Here is a 22402-nt window from a genome sequence, read left to right as displayed (position 1 = left end):
GAGTTTCACATTCTGTTGATGAGCGAAGCGCTGTCTCAGGAAACAGTCTTTAAGATTTACTTCAAGGACAGCGATGTTATAACGAGATGAATTTGAAATGCCAAACTGTATACACAGGCAGAACAAGTACTATGCACTCTCAGCATGATGCCAATTGCTGTCGGGAAACTTAAAAATGAGCTTTTGCATCCGTCGTTTGCACGACTTAATATTATGCTTCAGAAGCTAACAAATTAATTCTACAGCATTAAAATCAAATCACTCGGAGTTTTGACCCTATCAAAATCTACAGCTTGGTTATACTGAGTCCTATTGTCAGAATCTGGTCTCGCTCTGCCTCTGGTTTTTGCTAGCTATATTAGCGTCAGTTTCATGGGAACCCAAGTAGAAACCATCACCCAACCTGGGTTTTGTTGGCTTTGGTTACTATTGTATTGCATGTTGGAATGATAATTTCAGAATCACTCTGATCTCTGATGTACAGTATAATATGATACATTAGTTCTTGGATTATCAGAAATGCTCTTGCAGGTGGCTGAAAGGAACACATTTTAAGAATAGAGCCAAATACCTAAATGATACCTCAGAGTCCATACCACGTGGTACACCCCACTTCATAGCATCCTGAAGAACTACTTTAGCTATTTGGTTACGCAAAACAGTGTTTCACATTGTCAAATAAACATCATGCTTTAATTTAGGCAAGTATTTCCCACTCTTCTCTTGGTGTAACAGAATTTTAGGATGTGACAATAGGGGATGGCCTTTCACAGAGACATACCACTCAGCTTTCTATGTATTATTGTATCTTTAAATAAATAAATACCATCATTTCCTACCAGGGCTAATTTCTTATTTAAACAGAAAATGCTAGAAATACACAAGTCCTTCAGCATCTCAAAAGTAAAAAAAAGATTAATATTTTAGATATTGATCCTGTTACCATCTGAGCTTTTTCCCAATCCTTCTCAATAAGCAGTTCAAGTCTCTCATGAACTAAAATCAGTGACTTTTATATCTGCTGTATTTGGATTAATGTAGCCCAAGTCTAACAATAACCCCAAATGTAGTAAATTGCATTACTGGACAATATGTAGGATGCCCATCAAATACCATACCAGTGACCACTGCAGGCTAAAACTACTGTATTTATTTATTTACAGATATAATACACAGAATCAAAACAGACCTAGGTTAGACACTATACAACACAATAATCAAATTTGCACTGCTTACAAATTGAGTTGACTATTAAAAAAAATCACTGTTTTTGCAACTTCTCTCTGCAAGTTCTTAGAGAGGCAGTCTCTAGTGATACAGAATTCTATGCACCCCAACCCTTTTCATGGCTCAGTGTTTAGAAAACTGAAGAACACAAGAAAGTCCCTGGGTTATAACAATATTTTTCCTTTGAAGTTCAAGTGCACACCTTGAAGATGGTATCGCCCATCTGTTTGATTGCATTAAGCATCAACCCACAATGATGTCTTATCCTATGACAATGCTGCCAATCTTAAGCCATGATGTGGAGATGCCGGTGATGGACTGGGGTTGACAATTGTAAACAATTTTACAACACCAAGTTATAGTCCAGCAATTTTATTTTAAATTCACAAGCTTTCGGAGATTTTCTCCTTCCTCAGGCAAATGTTTCAAGATCTCCTTGAAGCCTACGCATTTATACATATTGAACAATAATACATGGTGTTTACAGACTGCCCCTGCAACTGCCCGTTGCCAAGGCAATCACCGTGTTCAGACAGAGAGGTGTTACCTGCAGAACCTCCGAATACACATTCAACAAAAAAACAAACAGGGAAAAAAAACAGAGAAAAAAAAACACAGAGAGAGGCAGAAACATCCGGAAGGCAGAGAGAGCCAGCAAATGACCCATTATATTAAAAACAGATAACATTTGTTCGCTGGTGGGGTAACGTGTAGCGTGACATGAACCCAAGATCCCGGTTGAGGCCGTCCTCATGGGTGCGGAACTTGGCTATCAATTTCTGCTCGACGATTTTGCGTTGTCGTGTGTCTCGAAGGCCGCCTTGGAGTACGCTTACCCGAAGGTCGGTGGATGAATGTCCATGACTGCTGAAGTGTTCCCCGACTGGGAGGGAACCCTCCTGTTTGGCGATTGTTGCGCGGTGTCCGTTCATCCGTTGTCGCAGCGTCTGCATGGTCTCGCCAATGTACCATGCTCTGGGGCATCCTTTCCTGCAACGTATGAGGTAGACAACGTTGGCTGAGTCACAGGAGTATGAACCATGCACCTGGTGGGTGGTGTCATCTCGTGTGATGGTGGTATCTGTGTCGATGATCTGGCATGTCTTGCAGAGGTTACCGTGGCAGGGTTGTGTGGCATCGTGGACGCTGTTCTCTTGAAAGCTAGGTAGTTTGCTGCGAACGATGGTCTGTTTGAGGTTGGGTGGCTGTTTAAAGGCGAGTAGTGGAGGTGTGGGGATGGCCATAGCGAGGTGTTTGTCCTCATTGATGACATGTTGAAGGCTGCGGAGAACATGGCGTAGGAGAACATGGCGTAGATACACAAAGCCAACACACCCGGACGTCCCATCGTATCAGGCAACGGAACCCTGTGTGAGAACCTCTCTGGATACATCGAGGGCATCCTGAAACCCATCGTACAGGGAACCCCCAGCTTCTGTCGTGACACTACAGACTTCCTACAAAAACTCAGTACCCACGGACCAGTTGAACCAGGAACACTTCTCACCACGATGGACGTCTCGGCACTATACACCAGTATCCCCCACGATGACGGCATCGCTGCGACAGCATCAATACTCAACACCAACAACAGCCAATCTCCGGAAGCCATCCTACAACTCATCCGCTTCATCCTGGATCACAATGTCTTCACCTTCGATAACCCAAACACACGGAACAGCCATGGGGACCAAATTCGCACCCCAATACGCCAACATTTTCATGCACAAGTTCGAGCAGGACTTCTTCACTGCACAAGACCTCCAACCAACACTATACACCAGATACATCGACGACATTTTCTTTCTATGGACCCACGGCAAGGAATCACTAAAGAGACTACACGATAACATCAACAAGTTCCATCCCACCATCAAGCTCACCATGGACTACTCCTCAGAATCAGTTTCTTTCTTGGACACACGAATCTCCATCAAAGACGGGCACCTCAGCACCTCACTCTACCGCAAGCCCACGGACAACCTCACGATGCTCCACTTTTCCAGCTTCCACCCTAACCACGTCAAAGAGGCCATCCCCTATGGACAGGCCCTGCGAATACACAGGGTCTGCTCAGACGAGGAGGAACGCGATGGACACCTACAGACGCTGAAAGACGCCCTAGTAAGAACGGGATATGACGCTCGACTCATCGATCGACAGTTCCGACGGGCCACAGCAAAAAATCGCATAGACCTCCTCAGGAGACTAACACGGGACGCAACCAACAGAGTACCCTTTGTCGTCCAGTACTTCCCCGGAGCGGAGAAACTACGCCATGTTCTCCGCAGCCTTCAACATGTCATCAATGAGGACAAACACCTCGCTATGGCCATCCCCACACCTCCACTACTCGCCTTTAAACAGCCACCCAACCTCAAACAGACCATCGTTCGCAGCAAACTACCTAGCTTTCAAGAGAACAGCGTCCACGATGCCACACAACCCTGCCACGGTAACCTCTGCAAGACATGCCAGATCATCGACACAGATACCACCATCACACGAGATGACACCACCCACCAGGTGCATGGTTCATACTCCTGTGACTCAGCCAACGTTGTCTACCTCATACGTTGCAGGAAAGGATGCCCCAGAGCATGGTACATTGGCGAGACCATGCAGACGCTGCGACAACGGATGAACGGACACCGCGCAACAATCGCCAAACAGGAGGGTTCCCTCCCAGTCGGGGAACACTTCAGCAGTCATGGACATTCATCCACCGACCTTCGGGTAAGCGTACTCCAAGGCGGCCTTCGAGACACACGACAACGCAAAATCGTCGAGCAGAAATTGATAGCCAAGTTCCGCACCCATGAGGACGGCCTCAACCGGGATCTTGGGTTCATGTCACGCTACACGTTACCCCACCAGCGAACAAATGTTATCTGTTTTTAATATAATGGGTCATTTGCTGGCTCTCTCTGCCTTCCGGATGTTTCTGCCTCTCTCTGTGTTTTTTTTTTTCTCTGTTTTTTTTCCCTGTTTGTTTTTTTGTTGAATGTGTATTCGGAGGTTCTGCAGGTAACACCTCTCTGTCTGAACACGGTGATTGCCTTGGCAACGGGCAGTTGCAGGGGCAGTCTGTAAACACCATGTATTATTGTTCAATATGTATAAATGCGTAGGCTTCAAGGAGATCTTGAAACATTTGCCTGAGGAAGGAGAAAATCTCCGAAAGCTTGTGAATTTAAAATAAAATTGCTGGACTATAACTTGGTGTTGTAAAATTGTTTACAAATCTTAAGCCACACTTTACAGTGAATTTTTATTTGCTTAGCAATCACGGGGAACAAGGAACCATCTACATTCAACAATCAATGCACAGATGATGGAATATCCACCTCTGCTAACATTATTTGACATAACAGTTGCAAACAACATTGTTGTCTGTGAGGCTGATCATAGAATTGTCACTTAAGAATATACATCTCCTTCAAAGATAGCCTAAAATTCTGGATCAAAACTTTCTGGGGCTCACATCTCACAGGAAGAAAATTCTGGGGCTGAAATTCAACAAGTGAGACCAGCAGAACCCCCCAAAAATGGCAGAGACTCAGTTGTGAAGGGTCTTTGCCATTTTCAGGAGTTTCCTATTTGCCTTACAAGGGGTAGAACCTCCATTTGCCCCATTCTCCACCCTCCATAAACTTCAGCTTATCCAAAACTCTGCTGCTTGTATCCTCTCTTGCACGGTCAGGCTCGCCCATCACCCCAGTCCTTGCTGACCTATATTGGTTCCTGGTTTCCCAACACCTCAAATTTCATATTTTCATCCTTGTGTTTAAATTCTTCCATGGCCTTGCCCCTCCCTGTCTCTGTAACCTCCTCCAGCCCTACAAGACTCTGTTCCTCTGCTCCTTGTGCAACCTCCCCTTCTTTCACTCCCCCCCCCACCCCCCATAGTGACAGTCATTCCTACTGTCGCATAGACCCCGCACTCTGGAGTTTCCTCCCTAAACCCCTCCGCCTCGCCACCTCCCTTTCCTCCTTTTAAGGTCACCCTTAAAAACCACCTCTTTGACCAAGCTTTTGGTCATCTCTCTTACTCTTTGCTTCTTTGGCTCAGTGAAGTGCCTTGGGACATTTTAAAAGTGCTAAATAAATGTTTTTCATTTTATCTAATTTTTTATTTGTTTGCTTTAAGTGAAACACAAAAAATGATTAAATTGGGAATACCTGATTCAGCCACATTAAAATAAATAGATTCTGTTAATCTCTTCCCTTCATTCATAAAAGCACATGTAGCAGAGAACAGAATAACAAAATGACACAAAATATGTTCATGAAATGTAAGGCATAATATAACTGGATTTTGCTCGATTCAACAGGAATCTTTATGCACTGTGATACTATATATTGACATTCACATACAAACTCCCACTAGGTGCAGCTGCTCCATAGGGAATTAATGTAACACTATTGATGGTAGGTGCATTATGGCCTGATATACCTTTAAAACACAGGCTTGTAAGCACCCACTGCACTGATCAACAGTATCTACTGGCTTGGTGTGATTGTCAGCATTTACAAGCTGTTAAGGATTTGTTAGGGACTAAATCAGCAAGTATCTGGAAAAAGCTGAGTGCTCAACTATTGCTTCACGCTGATGTGAATGGAATGCAAACACGCCACTCACATCATTTACCTGTAATTGATATATGTACGGTCCATTTTAGAACAGATCAGGGTAGAGGGAAGCAGAGTTAGGATTTAAAGAAGCCTCTTTGAATGCAGATGATGGCATTAGACAACTAAGATTTATAAAGAAAACTAATTATTGTATGATCAGTTTGATGAAACTGCTCCAACCATCCATATTAATATGTGATTTACATACTTGTATCATAACCACTCACTGAAACGCAATAAAGTACCAACCACAGTTCAGATGAGCAGATGCTGTTAAAGGAGGGACAGGAAGTTTGCATCAGGTTGACCCACGACCCACAACCTCCACTAGGCTTTTCAATTCACTTCATCCCCATTTTACACTAATTAATTATTTTTCACAATTTCAATCATATGAGGTTGTTAAGCAATTATACCTTGGAACTGGGATTTTCTAATTGCCGGTGCTTATACTTAAGATGTACAACCTGTTAATCCAGGTTTAAGCAGTGTCAACTAATCCTTGATTTTACTAGTGCAAAGACTGGAAGCGGCATTTATATGTAATCTTAGTTGTGCGCGTACATTCAGAGGAAGGATAAACCTGATGGGAAACAGAGTTTCTGTAATTCCATCACAACACAGTGGGATATCTATGTATTTGGGGGGAAATATTCTGGCACAGAGCTATTCAGGAGTACTGTTATAATTGCCAAATTTGATAAAATGACTGTCAGTGAGCTCGCAGGCTGCTGTGAACCAACCCTGATGGTATGTTTGGAGACTTTGGCTGCAAAATCTCTGCTTAATTGTTTTGCGAGTGAATTTTGCAGTGAAATTTGTGAATTTTATGTTTTTTTGTGTTTACTGCACAAAAGTTAAACTTGAAACATAAAATCATACTGAAATACTACAAAACTTGTACATTTAAAAAATAATCAGTGAAATTTTTGGATATTTTCAGTTAGATTGCAGAAATACCTCCAAAACAGTGAAAGATGCCAAATCTCAGTGACTCTTGACGGATCTTCAGGAACAGAAGTACGAACTCTCTGACCTTTGACCAACTCTCTGACCTTTGACCAACTCTCTGACCTTTGAAAAGTGCCTCATACCCAAGATTGCAATCTCCTGCATGTACAGCTGTGGTAAATCCCATCTTCATAAGGTTTTTGTTTTCTTTGGCTGGAGCGACAGAAAGTGAAAAGATGCTTTGGACCCACGAGTACCCCAGAATTTATAAGCACCAGTGAAAGTTCCCAATTAAAACTACAGGCTCTCCCTGGCTGGACATCAAAAGAAAGCAATACCAAACCACGATAGTAGCACTCACGCTCACAACTAGGAACAAGTTGGGGGGGGTGGTGGTGGGTGGAGGGAGGAAAGAGGTATGGAGGCAGGGAAAAGAAAATAAAAAGAGAAAGAAGAAATAGAAAAGGAGAAATGAAAGAGAAAAGAATAGAGAAAAAGAGCTTAAGAGAGAGAAGGCGGGGAAAATATATTAATGCCACATTTCATAGAATCATAGAAAATAGGAGCAAGAGTAGGCCATTCGGCCCTTCCGGCCTGCTCCGCCATTCAAATTGATCATGGCTGATCATCTAACTCAGCACCCTGTTCCCGCTTTTTCCCCATATCCCTTGATCCCTTTAGCATTAAGAAATATATCTATCTCCTTCTTGAATATATTTAATGACTTGGCCTCCACTGCCTTCTGTGGTAGAGAATTCCACAGGTTCACCACCCTCTGAGTGAAGAAATTTCTCCTCTTCTTGGTTCTAAATGGCATACCCCGTATCCTGAGACTGTGACCCCTGGTTCTGGACTCCCCAGCCATCGGGAACATCCTCCCTGCATCTAGTCTGTCTAGTATTGTTATATGATTTTTATATGTTTCGATAAGATCACCTCCCATTCTTCTAAACTCTAGTGAATATAGGCCTAGTCGACCCAATCTCTCCTCATACCCAGTCAGTCCTGCCATCCCAGGAATCAGTCTGATAAACCTTTGTTGCACTCCCACCATGGCAAGTATATCCTTCCTCGGATAAGGAGACCAAAACTGCACACAATACTCCAGATGTGGTCTCACCAAGGCCCTGTGCAACTGCAGTAAGACATCCCTGTTCCTATACTCAAATCCTCTTGCAATGAAGGCCAACATACCATTCGCCTTCCTAACTGCTTGCTGCACCTGAATGCTCGCTTTCAGCGACTGGTGTACAAGGACACCCAGGTCTCGTTGCACCTCCCCTTTTCCCAATCTATCACCATTCAGATAATAATCTGCCTTTCTGTTTTTACAACCAAAGTGGATAACCTCACATTTATCCACGTTATACTGCATCTGCCATGTTCTTGCCCACTCACCCAACTTGTCTAAATCACAATGGAGCCTCTTTGCATCCTCCTCACAGCTCACATTCGACCCCAACTTTGTGTCGGCTGCAATCTTGGAAATGTTACATTCAGTTCCCTCATCCAAATCATTGATATATATTGTGAATAGCTGGGGCCCAAGCACTGATCCCTGCGGTACCCCACTAGTCACTGCCTGCCACCCGGAAAAAGACCCGTTTATTCCTACTCTCTGTTTCCTGTCTGTCAACCAATTCTCAATCCATGCCAGTATATTCCCCCCAATCCCATGTGCTTTAATTTTGCACACTAACCTCTTGTGTGGGACGTTATCAAAAGCCTTCTGAAAATCCAAGTTCACCGCATCCACTGGTTCGCCCCTATCTATTCTACTAGTTACCTCTTCAAAAAACTCCAGTAGATTTGTTAAGCATGATTTCCCTTTCATAAACCCATGCTGACTTTGTCCAATCCCGTTAATGCCCTCCAAGTGTTCTGTTATCACATCCTTTATAATAGACTCTAGCATTTTCCCCACTACTGATGTTAGGCTAACTGGTCTGTAATTCCCTGTTTTTCTCTCCCTCCTTTTTTAAATAGTGGGGTTACATTTGCCACCCTCCAATCTGTAGGAACTGTTCCAGAGTCTATAGAATTTTGGAAGATGATCACCAATGCATCCATTATTTCCAGGGCCACTTCCTTTAGTACTCTGGGATGTAGATTATCAGGCCCTGGGGATTTGTCAGCCTTTAGCCCCATTAATTTCCCTAGCACTATTTTTTTACCAATACTGGTTTCCTTCCGTTCCTCCCTCTCACTAGACCCTTGGTTCCCTAACATGTCCGGGAGTTTATTTGTGTCCTCCTTTGTGAAGTCAGACCAAAGTATGTGATTAATTGTTCTGCCATTTCTTTGTTCCCCATTATAATTTCCCCCATTTCTGACTGTAAGGGACCTACATTTGTCTTCACTAATCTTTTTCTCTTGACATATTTATGGACGCTTTTACAGTCAGTTTTTATGTTCCCTGCTAGTTTACACTCATACTCTATTTTTTCCCTCTTAATCAATCTCTTTGTTCTCCTTTGCTAAATTCTAAACTGCTCCCAATCCTCAGGCTTGCCGCTTTTTCTGGCAATTTTATATGTCTCCTCTTTGGATCTAATACTATCCCTAATTTCTTTTGTAAGCCATGGTTGAGCCACCTTTCCTGTTTTATTTTTGCGCCAGACAGGAATGCTGCACTGAAGGCCGCAGTATTGATTATATTCACAGCAATGGGGCAAGTGGGAGTAGCTGCCTGTTCACATTGTTGTGAAACCGGGGAAGGCAGAGCTCCATATTTTGTATTCAAATACATACACAGACACTCACTGACATCCCACCAGTAGCATGATTTTTAATGATCAGTAAGACCTAACAAAACCATCACTTATTTTCAATCATTAACATCTGAATGGTGGAATAGCAGGTGGTCAGAGTTCATTTTAACTTTAAACAGCTTGCCGTTTTTTTGATGAAGCTTGTTGCCAACTGCCTTCAGGCAACAGCCAATGCCTTCCCTTCCTGATGTGAGACTAGTTCTTCCAGGCGATTTCTGATGGGCAATTGGCTGAAAGCACTTCATCCTTTCCAGAAACTGAGATTCAGTCACTCCAAAGATAAATGAAGATAATCAATGACTTGGAGCAGCTGCATCAGGAGTAAAAGGGCAGTGAACCTGATTAGGGCATAGACAGGCTGTCTCATAAATTCATCTTTATGCAGGCCAAGAATCAACCATTGTAGCTGATTTAGGCAAGCAGAATGGGAGATAGCCCTTCATTAATCTAAATAATAAAAACTAATTAAGAGCAAAATTACAGATCAGGGGCTAAAGGTAATTTCTTTAGCCAGATTTGGGTCTCCTTTATCAAGAGGTCTTAAGGTAGTTAGCCAATTTCACCCCATGTCCCCCTCCCTCCCTCCCCCAACTGCAAAATGTGAAGTGATGTCCAGGCAGAACATTTACATTCATCTTTGGTTCACAGCCTTGGCTGGGCACCTCACCACTCAGCACAGCTCAGGGAACTGAGCAGAGCGAGGGATTGAACTTGTAACCTTCATGGCATTGCGGCATATTGCGCATATGGGTGGTGCTCAAAGGGCAGCACTAATACACAGGCCCCATCATTCTTCTTTTCCTTTATAGAGGCAAAGACATCTCTCATTTTTTAGTGCCCAGTTTCAGTTTGCTGTTCACTATTGGTGATAATTGTAATATTTGCTTTTATATTATGTCTTTGACAGCAAAATATCTCTTTGACAAAATGAATTACTTCTTGAGGTGCATTGACTATCATTATGTAGCAAATGCAGCAACTATTTGTGTACTGGTAACATTGTACAAGCAACAATAAGATGAATGATCAGTTAATATGTTTTTTGAAGGCACTGGTTGAATGAGAAATGTTGGCCAAAGCATCAGAGGTGCCAGGTCCAACTACACAAACTGAATTAAACAGGCTGTTAGCAAGTGAAGCTGACAAGTATTATTAAGCCAGTTCTTATTAGACTGGATACAAAGAGGTGAAAAAACTGGAACAAAAATTAAAGAAAATGTTTCCTTTGGAGAGTGAGTTATGAGAATATGCAAAGAGTGAACGCCACTTCTTGTACAAAATCAAACACTTCCATACAAGACTGTAGACTTTTAATTACAAACTGCGAACTCTCAACATTTTCAAAAATTTACATTTTCCCAGTTATTAAAATATATTTTTGCTGTCTTGGGTCACCCTGATCCCTGTTCATATCTGAGCTGATAGGCAGTTCACCCAGCGTGATATGAGATTAAAAGATTAGGTGCAGACCTTTAATTAAAAATGGAACAGGTTTGTACTAAAGTGCCACATTGATGTTTGTATAAGGATTGAAGGCCTTTTTAATCTTCTTTGGATACTATCCAGATCAATACATTCCATTTTACTAAAGCTGCAGCTCACAGATGAAGAATGCAGATTTTGTTAAAAGTCTGCAGTATAAATTGGATGCTGAAACAACATTTTTTTTTAAATCCTTGTGATGCCGATTTAAAATAAAATCCTTTGTACAATAGTTTTCCTAAATTGCATTTACATGAAATATTTGTTTCATAGTTTCACACAGAAAAGTCTCGGCTTAAATTGTAAAATTGGACCAGTTTTGGGCAAGATTAGTAAATGTTATTTTTAATGGTGGCAAGTCAGACCTGGCAGCCTTAAGCTGCTTTAGGTTTTGTGCTTTTGCATTACTCTTCCAAAATAATTTTTCCCTACCATTACACATGACGTAGCTATTTCTTAAAAATTATAACTGCCCCCATCTCCTGTGAGCTGTAATTTTCAGAAAATAAATTGTCGTCTTGAAAAGGTCACTTTTTTTCTGATTGAAAGTTGTATTTTTTTTAAATTCGTTCATGGGATGTGGGCGTCGCTGGCAAGGCCAGCATTTATTGCCCATCCCTAATTGCCCTTGAGAAGATGGTAGTGAGCCACCTTCTTGAACCGCTGCAGTCCGTGTGGTGAAGGTTCTCCCACACTGCTGTTAGGTAGGGAGTTCCAGGATTTTGACCCAGCAACGATGAAGGAACGGCGATATATTTCCAAGTCGAGATGGTGTGTGACTTGCAGGGGAACGTGCAGGTGGTGTTGTTCCCATGTGCCTGCTGCCCTTGTCCTTCTAGGTGGTAGAGGTCGCGGGTTTGTGAGGTGCTGTCGAAGAAGCCTTGGCGAGTTGCTGCAGTGCATCCCGTGGATAGTACACACTGCAGCCACTGTGCGCCGGTGGTGAAGGGAGTGAATGTTTAGGGTGGTGGATGGGGAGCCAATCAAGCCGGCTGTTTTGTCCTGGATGGTGTCGAGCTTCTTGAGTGTTGTTGGAGCTGCACTCATCCAGGCAAGAGGAGAGTTTTCCATCACACTCCTGACTTGTGCTTTGTAGATGGTGGAAAGGCTTTGGGGAGTCAGGAGGTGAGTCACTTGCCGCAGAATACCCAGCCTCTGACCTGCTCTTGTAGCCACAGTATTTATGTGGCTGGTCCAGTTAAGTTTCTGGTCAATGGTGACCCCCAGGATGTTGATGGTGGGGCATTCGGCGATGGTAATGCCGTGGAATGTCAAGGGAAGGTGGTTAGACTCTCTCTTGTTGGAGATGGTTATTGCCTGGCACTTGTCTGGTGCGAATGTTACTTGCCACTTATCAGCCCAAGCCTGGATGTTGTCCAGGTCTTGCTGCATGCGGGCATGCACTGCTTTATTATCTGAGGGGTTGCGAATGAAACTTAACACTGTGCAGTCATCAGCGAACATCCCCATTTCTGACCTTATGATGGAGGGAAGGTCATTGATGAAGCAGCTGAAGATGATTGGGCCTAGGCCACTGCCCTGAGGAACTACTGCAGCAATGACCTGGGGCTGAGATGATTGGCCTCCAACAACCATTACCATCTTCCCTTGTGCTTGGGTATGACTCCAGCCACTGGAGAGTTTTCCCCCTGATTCCCATTGACTTCAATTTTACTTGGGCTCCTTGGTGCCACACTCGGTCAAATGCTACTTTGATGTTAAGGGCAGTCACTCTCCTCTCACCTCACCTCTGGAATTCATCTCTTTTGTCCATGTAATAAGATCTGGAGCCAGGTGGTCCTGGCAGAACCCAAACTGAGCATCGGTGAGCAGGTTATTGGTGAGTAAATTCCACTAGATAGCACTTTTCATGACACCTTCCATCACTTTGCTGATGATTGAGAGTAGACTGATGGGGCGATAATTGGTCGGATTGGATTTGTCCTGCTTTTTGTGGACAGGACAAACCTGGGCAATTTTCCACATTGTTGGGTAGATGCCAGTGTTGTAGCTGTACTGGAACAGTACAGGATTATAGGAACATTCTGTCTGCATTACAGTTCTTCCTATACGCATGGTGTTACTTGGGATGAGATAAAAGACATACAGCCTCACTTCAGAACAGTTCTACTGAGAAACTGGAACCAAGGAACACCTTTTATAGACATTAGTGATGATTATTAATGTGGCAAATTTTTATACATTGAATAGAAAAGAAACCAATAAATTAGGGGCAGGAATGGCAGCCCAACATTGGTTACAGGGTTTTCAGATGAGATAGAGAGGGGGATAAAAAAGGAAGGGGGGGGGTGGCAATATTGGTTAAAGAAACAATTACGGCTGTGAGGAGGGATGATATGTTAGAACCTTCATCAAATGAGGCCATATGGGTTGAGCTAAAGAACAAAAAAGGGGCAGTCACACTGCTGGGAGTGTACTATAGACCCCCAACAGTCAGAGGGAGATAGAAGAGCAAATATATAGGCAAATTTCTGAGAAGTGCAAAAACAATAAAGCAGATGGGGATTTCAACTACCCTAATATTAACTGGGATACAATCAGTGCAAAAGGTATAGAGGGCACAGAATTCTTAAATTGCATTCAGGAGAACTTTTTTAGCCAGTACGTAGCAAGCCCAACAAGAGCAGGGGGTGGAGGGGGGAGGGCAGTTCTGGATTTAGTTTTAGGGAATGAATCTGGGCAGATGGAAGGAGTATCAGTGGTAGTGACCATAATTCAGTTAGATTTAGCGTAGTTATGGAAAAGGACAAAGATAGAACAGGAGTAAAAGTTCTAAATTGTGGAAAGGCCAATTTTACTAAGCTGAGAAGTGATTTAGCAAAAGTGGACTGGAAACAACTTCTTGAAGGTAAATCAGTGTCAGAGCAGTGGGAGGCATTCAAGGGGAAGATTCAAGGGGTTCAAAGTAAACATGTTCCCACAAAGAAAAAGGGTGGAATTGCCAAATCTAGAGCCCCCTGGATGTCAAGGAGCACACAGTGTAAGATAAGACAAAAAAGAGAAGCTTATGTCAGATACCAAGAGCTCAATACTGCAGAAAGCCCAGAGGAGTATAGAAAGTGCAGGGGTGAAATTAAAAAAGGAAATTAGGAAAGCAAAGAGAGGGCATGAAAAAATACTGGCAAGTAAAATTAAGGAAAACCCAAAAATGTTTTATAAATACATAAAGAGCAAGAGGATAACTAAGGAAAGAGTAGGGCCTATTAGAGACCAAAAAGGTAATCTATGTGTGGAGGCGGAAGATGTGGGTATGGTTCTTAATGAATACTTTGCGTCTGTCGTCACAAAAGACGGGGACAGTGCAGAGATTGTAGTTAAGGAGGAGGAGGAGTGTGAAATATTGGATGGGATAAACATAGTGAGAGAGGAAGTATTAAGGGATTTAGCATCTTTGAAAGTAGATAAATCACCAGGCCTGGATGAAATGTATCCCAGGCTGTTAAGAGAAGCAAGGGAGGAAATAACGGAGGTTCTGACCATCATTTTTCGATCCTCCTTGGCTACAGATGTGGTGCCGGAGGATTGGACGATTGCTAACGTTGTACCGTTGTTTAAAAAGGGAGAAAGAGATAGACCGAGTAATTATAGGCCAATCAGTCTGACCTCGGTGGTGGGCAAATTATTGGAATCAATTCTGAGGGACAGCATAAATCGTCACTTAGAAAGGCACAGGTTAGTCAAGGACAGTCAGCATGGATTTGTTAAAGGAAGGTCGTATGTGACTAACTTGATTGAATTTTTTGAGGAGGTAACAAGGATAGTCGATGGGGGTAAGGCGTTTGATGTAGTGTACATGGATCTTAGCAAGGCTTTTGACAAGGTCCCACATGGCAGACTGGTCAAAAAAGTAAAAGCCCATGGGATCCAAGGGAAAGTGGCTAGTTGGATCCAAATTTGGCTCAGTGACAGGAAGCAAAGGGTAATGGTTGACGGGTCTTTTTGCGACTGGAAGGCTGTTTCCAGAGAGGTTCCGCAAAGCTCAGTACCAGATCCCTTGCTTTTTGTGGTCTATATTAATGATTTGGACTTGAATGTGGGAGGCTTGATCAAGAAGTTTGCAGATGATACAAAAATTGGCCATGTGGTTGATAGTGAGGAGGAAAGCTGTAGACTGCAGGAAGATATCGATGGACTGGTTGGATGGGAAGAAAAATGGCATATGGAATTCAATCCAGAGAAGTGTGATGTAATGTATTTGGAGGAGGGCAAACAAAGCAAGGGAATACACAATAAATGGGAGGATGAGAGGTGTAGAGGACTAAAGGGACCTTGGAGTGCATGTCCACAGATCCCTGAAGTTAGCAGGACAGGTAGATAAGGTGATTAAAAAGGCATACGGGAAACTTTCCTTTATTAGCCGTGGCATAAAATATAAGAGCAGGGAGGTTATGCTAGAACTGTATAAAACATTGGTTAGGCCACAGCTTGAGTACTGCGTACAGTTCTGGTCACCACATTACAGGAAAAATGTGATTGCACTGGAGAGAATACAGAGGAGATTTACGAGGATGTTGCCAGGACTGGAGAATTTTAGCTATGAGAAAAGATTGGATAGGCTGGGGTTGTTTTCTTTGGAACAAAGGAGGCTGAGGCGAGATTCAATTGAGGTATATAAAATTATGATGGGACTAGATAGAGTGGATAGGAAGGACCTATTTCCTTTAGCAGAGAGGTCAGTGACCAGGGGGCATAGATTTAATGTAATTGGTAGAAGGATTAGAGGGGAGCTGAGGAGAATTTTTTCACCCGGAGGGTGGAGGGGGTCTGAAACTCATTGCCTGAAAGGGTGGTAGAGACAGAAACCCTCAACTCATTTAAAAAGAACTTGGATGAGCAATTGAAGTGCTATAACCTATAGGGCTACTGACCAAGTGCTGGAAAGTAGGATTAAGCTGGATAGCTCTTTTTCGGCCAGCATGTACATGGTGGGCCGAATGGCCTCCTTCTGTGCGTAACTTTCTATGATTAGATTTAACATCTTTTACTTTATATAAGAATACTTCTCACACATCTCACAATTTTTGTTTCCTCTTTTTTCCCCAACCATTTTTTCAGTATCGGCCATTTACCCCACCTTTACAGGTACTGAGTGCAAGACAATTTATTTTAAAATGTAGCTTTTAATTGATCCCAGTTTTTAGATCCCTGGTTTTGCACTTCAGTTTCTTCCCCCAACCACTACACTAAAGGCCAATCAGAGAATGTGGGGGCCACAAGCTCATGCAGCTAATGAGGGATAAAGATCAATAGAATGTAGCTTTCTACTGTTGTGAAGTGATCTTTTTAAGGAGCCCAACAAGGTGTATTAAAACTAATGCCTTGAGGGAATACAGCACAATGAAATGGAACTCGAGCACTCTTACCTTTAGAGCTATTGGGTTACCCATGTCAAAAAAATGTTGATAAGTATTTATTTTTTGGCTGGCAGTACTGAGAACAGCCTAAATGATAACCCACATAAACAATGGCTTAAAGGCTTTTAACTGAACAGAAATCGTCAAATAAATAAAAACTCCATCCTCATTAAAGCAGGTCGATAGTAGGTCTATAGTGCATCGATGACATATCCTTTTTGCAGTGAGAGAAATCCCCCCACCAGTACTTTTTATAAAGTGATTATATTCTCCTCCAACTCTGTAACCCTCTTAGAACTCATGCCTATCCCTCCCTGATAACTTTGCAACCAAATCCTCTCTTGCCACCCACACTCCCTGTGGTGGATGCACAGTCAGTGTCATGGAGGTGGAATGGTCTTTTTAACAAAAAGAATTGAATGCGATTTAGATAGAGGTCTCACCCTAGTAAACAGCATCCTGATTGCATAGGAATACGAGAATGTGTATAATTTGTAAAAGTAATTAACAATATCTCTGTGTGTTACTCTAATAAACTGTACAGTTAACAGGAATGGAATCAATAGAAGAAAACATTAGGAGTATCAGCTAATATTAAAGATAATTAGTATATTATTTGATACAATTGGCAGGAGAACATGGATGACTGCAATAAAAAATGCATCTTTACAAGCAAAGTAGATGAGAGTACAGTGCAGGTTCTTAAGCTGCTCCTGTTGGTTCATACTTACTTTTCTACTAATCATCTCCTAATGGACATAATAAATATTCTGCCAGGTTGTGTTGACGTATAGGACCTTGAGTGGATTCAAATATGAAAATGCAACAGAGCACTCTGCCCCATCTTCTACCATAAAACGCACTGGTATACTCATTGTAACCATAGTAATACATAGTTTCATGAAATCTAAGCCTCTGATTAACTGTGATGTGGAGATGCCGGTGATGGACTGGGGTGGACAAATGTAAGGAATCTTACAACACCAGGTTATAGTCCAACAAATTTATTTTAAAATCACAAGCTTTCGGAGATTATCTCCTTCGTCAGATGAGGAGATAATCTCCGAAAGCTTGTGATTTTAAAATAAATTTGTTGGACTATAACCTGGTGTTGTAAGATTCCTTACATCTGATAAACTGAACAGCATTGTTAATTCATGGTAAGACCAACTCAATTGAAAAATTTCAGACCACAGGAAAAACATTAACACTAATTCAACATTTTTAACTGTCGAAAGAAAAGAAAAAATAGTTACTTCAAATAAATATAACATTTCTGAACCCATCTATAGTATTATTAGCCGAGTAAGTTTTATGCTGGAGTAGGGTGTCTATTAAAGCATTCAACTCTAGCCTCACACTTTAATTAGGTCCCTGTCCATATTCCATTATAAAACTTTGTGGATCATTCAGTCCAAGTTTTATTTAGCACTGCTACATCGATAATTTATTAAGTGAATGCTAAAGTAAAGCACTACTTTAGTAACCACTACAATTTCTGCTGGAGTGACTAGTCTTTCAAAAAATACGATGCAAATTGAAGTAAAAATCTTTATACATTACATTTTGTCATTTTAACCACCAACCAACAAATTTATATTTCATTGAAAAAGCCAACATGCAGTGAACTTTCACACAGTGTCCTTGTATAAACCTTTTTTAGGCCACATCTAGAATACTGTGTCCAGTTCTGGTCCCCTCACATGGTGGGAGAGAGAGGCCCTGGAAAAGGTTCAGAGGAGGGCCACTAAATTAATGCATAGTTTAAAAACTCTTAGCTAACACGATAGGCTCAGGGAGCTGAGTCCTTTTACTCTGGAAAACTGTAAACTTCGAGGAGACTTAGTTGAAGTATTTGAAATGAAGAAGGGACTAGACTGTGTATTTGTGGACGGATTATTTGAATTAGCTAAGTTAGGGAGATTGAGGGGGCATGCATACAAGTTAAATAAGCATAGAACTAGGTTAGATGTCAGGCGTTTTATTCTTTTCAGTGGGTCATTGACCTTTGGAATAGGTTGCCGACTCACCAGATTCGCTACCAATGTTCAAAGGGGAGCTGGACAAGCTTCTGAAGGAGGTTGAAATCGCTGCATGCAAAAGGTAAGTGTGATGTTGGTGATGAATCTCATGGTTATTGTTATCTCCTAGAACTCGTTTTTGATTGCCTTTGGTAGTCGGAAAGGAAGTTCCATAATCCCCCTCTCAAATTAGCCTGGGATTTTTAAAAATCCTTTTTTTTGGCCCTCCCAAAAGATTACACGGCTGCTGTTTGGTGGGGTGTATTGGGGATTGTGTTGCCAAGTTGCAAAGAGACTGAATAGGACAGACTTGATGGATCAGCTGGTGTTTTTCTGTCTGTCTGTTTGTAGTGTGTTCCAAACTCAAACTTATAATTTGTTTTTGCATTGCAGATGCATTGGTTGGTGCCTTGATTGGCATTATTTTTGCCTACCTTGCCTACAGACAACATTATCCATCATTGAGCCACACGGAATGCCACAAACCACATGTTAGCCTCATGATTCAGATATCAGCTGAACAGGAAGAAGTGTCCACTCCAGACAAAGCTACCAGCCTGGCTTTAGAGGGATTAAATGAAGGCCCTGTATGACCACTACATTTGTTACATGGACAATTACCTCTTCTAACATTCCACATAAATCAAAACAAAATCTATTTAAAGAAACAAAAAAAAATCCATTCCATTACTCGATCATCTACTTTTGTCCTTCGTATGTCCATTTGAAAGCAAACTTTGAAAGTAAAATTAGGTTGTTACAAAAATGGCATGCATATGTGTCTGCTGAGATAGGAAATTCATTTTCAAAAGGTTATCAGATATTAAATGTGGTATAAATGGCAAAGTGCTTTAAATGCATAGCAAATCAGAAAAAATGATTTTGAATGAAAAGTAATTACAGTGCAAGATTGAAGTAACAGAAAGATTTTTGCACAATATTGGAAAGAAAATGCTTTAATTAAATATAATTACAATGTGGACAGTATGAAGAGATCATGTATAAAGCTTTGATTAAAATGTAATTAAAACCTTTGATGAATGCAGTGAAATTAATATTGTGAAACGATTATAGATGGTTGCATTAAAGATGTAATTACAAATGACAGGGAGTGAGATACAGGTATTAATCTGAAAAATGTATTGAAATTTCATTTTTCTAGGCTCAAGTTAATGTGGTATTATTCATTAAAATTGAAATTGTACAAAAATGTGTTTTTTGCAATTATTTTTCATCAATTGTTTTATTAAGCTATTATAACATTCTGTCTTTAATTTGAATATTTGGTTTAATATTTTCTGTCTTTATAATTAACCACACTGCCTTGACCTATGTGAACCCAACATGTAAATATTTTAGGCTAGTTTTTTTACCTCTTTTTAACTATTTAGTTCTAGGTTCCGAGATTAACCTTCAACGTCTATATATGGCAATATATTTAATTTGCACCTTTTCCAATTATCCTGAAAGCTTTCCATTTTGTCTGGTGCCCTCCAATTTATCTTCCTTATTTCATTGGTCATTACTTTACAATCAGCTTTCCTAAATTTGGCATACTCATTGAGGGGGAAAAAAAAATTGGATAGGGCCTATTGTTGGGCACGGGTAGCTGTTACCCCGCGCCCAATGGCCCCTGCACAGGCAGGACGAGACTTTTGTGAGGCTTGAGGACTTATCTTCAAGCAGCATTCCGAATCAGCGTTGACATGAAGATTCAATGCAATTTGCACCTTCCACCAACAGGGAGAGCCCCAATCTCTTAAAGGTAGGCTGTCTCTTAAAAATCTCTTAAAAATAGCTGGTACCTGTTATTTGCTGAAAATAACAGTCTGCTGTCTGCATGGAGACATCTCAGATGCAGCTCCCGTCCCTATTTTTACAAACTGATGAATTATGTTATAACATTGAATAAAGGTTGCGCACCACTAAATCCCACATCCTCCAATCTGCATGCCAGACTTCACCAATCTGCCAATCTGAGTTTGTACCAGGCCTGCATGCACCAAGGTTCATTGCTGATGCACTAGAGCCTTGGTGCAAGAGGTGGACAGAAGGAGGGACATCCTATATCTGCAGGGTGGGGGGGGAACAAGAGGCCCTCCAGACATATGCCCAAAATGCAGTGGGAGGCAGCGGGGGACGAAGTCAATGCCAGGTGCACAGCACCATGAACATGGATGCAGTGCAGGAAGAAGTTCAGTGCTTTGACACGAGTGGTCAAGGTGAGTGAGATCAACTGACAAGTGGCGTCACCTACCAACTGCACCATTAGCCGCTTCCACTGGTCCACGCACTACACCCCCCATCACCCACATACCAACAAGCTCTTTCCATCAGTACTCAACTCTTCCAATCAGATGCTCTCTCTCACCCTTAAACATTACCAGTGTTGCAAGCTGCCCACTCACAACTCACAGGCCACACACTGGCAGCTATTCAACCATGACAGGCACATCACCCAGACATACGTTCCACTTTCTTGCAGGAGAAGGTGGCACATATCAGGAGGCAGCCAGTGGCAGTGACATTTAGCCCCTCGAGCCTGTTCCGTCATTCAATGAGATGATGATGGACCTGTGACCTAACTCCATATACCCGCCTTAGCCTCATATCCCTTAATACCCTTGATTCACAGAAATCTATCAATCTCAGATTTAGAATTCTCAATTGAGCTAACACCAATTGCCATTTGCAGAAAAGCGTTCCAAAATTCTCCCACCCTTTGTGTGTAGAAGCATTTCCTAACTTCACTCCTGCACGTCCTGGCTCTAAATATTAGGCTATATCCCCTAGTCCTAGTATTCAAGTATAGGAGACCTCCAAAAACAGTAACAAATGTCTCGGCAGCCAGAGGCAATAATCCAGCCACTAAACTGCAAATCCTGTAGGGTCCCTTTAAATAGTGCTGGTGGGAGTCCTCAAGGTATTCTAAGACATGTTCAGATGGTCGGGGTTAAGACTGTGCATTGAGTTGAGCGTTAAGTCCCAAAATGGCATCTATCACTTTAAATCAGCATTGCACATTGATTGTATCCATTTTCTCCTTACTTTACATGCTTCCGGCATTCGGTATTTGTGCATGCGCTAACTCCTATACCAAGGTGGCGTCCGGCGCATGTCACATTGGAAACATGCATGCACAGCCAAGACGCCATCTTGGATGTTGGAGAGGTCGCGTAGCGCCAAAACCACAGGCGCAACGCGGCTCAATTTAGCGCCCATTATCTCTTGCTCCTGTTAAATATCAAATCTAATTACATTTTAATCAATGTTCTAAGTTGTTCCACTGCCTCTAATTTTTCCGGGTCACGGCTAAATACTAGAACTAGAGATACAAGTATTACGTATGATTTTTTGAAAGTTGCAATATTTGTGTTCTTTTCCATTCACATAAGTTGTTTTGCCCTTTTTTTAAAAAAAAGACTCAATGTTTTCCCTTGTTTCCTTCATAATTTTCTCTACTCCGGCTTTCTTGCCATCTCTGTGACGGTGGTGACTCACATTGAAGTACAGTTCTATAGGTGCCAGCAGCTCTCTGTGCACACTGTCCAGTGATGGTGGTCAGGGGTGGGAATCCTGGCTGATTTTTCCCCACTTAGGAATAAGGCCAATTATAACTCCTCTACTGCCATCCCAACTGAGATCTGCTAACTCAGCATAGACCTGGGTTCAAACCTAAGACCTTCCTTCATTGTGTAGCCCAGTGCCACCTCGTGTACTGATTTACCCAACGAACCATCAGTACTGGCTACTTGACACATTTTTAATTACAAACCATTTCCCCCCCAACAAAATAGTCATATGACTGCACAATCAGTTCCTTGCCATACAAATCATCACAGCATTGACAGTTTCTCTAAAGGGATGGTGTAATCAAAATCTTCTTAAAAATTTTTTTAAATTATTCATTCATGGGATGTGGACGTTGCTGGTGAGGCCG

The 22402-nt window shown here is 42.0% G+C and overlaps 2 protein-coding genes across 2 annotated transcripts in view; one reads left to right on the top strand and one right to left on the bottom strand.

The window, feature by feature from the left end:
• The window catches only part of LOC137340041 (phospholipid phosphatase 4-like), a 212649-nt gene extending 193287 nt beyond the window's left edge, over nt 1-19362 (top strand). The window contains exon 7 of the mRNA XM_068002251.1: nt 18856-19362. Coding sequence (XP_067858352.1) covers nt 18856-19055 — 200 coding nt within the window. The 3' untranslated portion in view covers nt 19056-19362. The remainder of the gene's footprint in view (nt 1-18855) is intronic.
• sec23ip (SEC23 interacting protein) overlaps nt 1-22402 on the bottom strand; it is a 154642-nt gene that overhangs the window by 5760 nt on the left and 126480 nt on the right. The gene's annotated exons all lie outside the window — the stretch shown is intronic.

The sequence above is a fragment of the Heptranchias perlo genome, chromosome 21, assembly GCF_035084215.1.
Source record: "Heptranchias perlo isolate sHepPer1 chromosome 21, sHepPer1.hap1, whole genome shotgun sequence".
Taxonomy (NCBI): domain Eukaryota; kingdom Metazoa; phylum Chordata; class Chondrichthyes; order Hexanchiformes; family Hexanchidae; genus Heptranchias; species Heptranchias perlo.
Note: the sequence above shows the minus strand (reverse complement) of the source record. Positions and strands in the feature narration are given on the sequence as shown.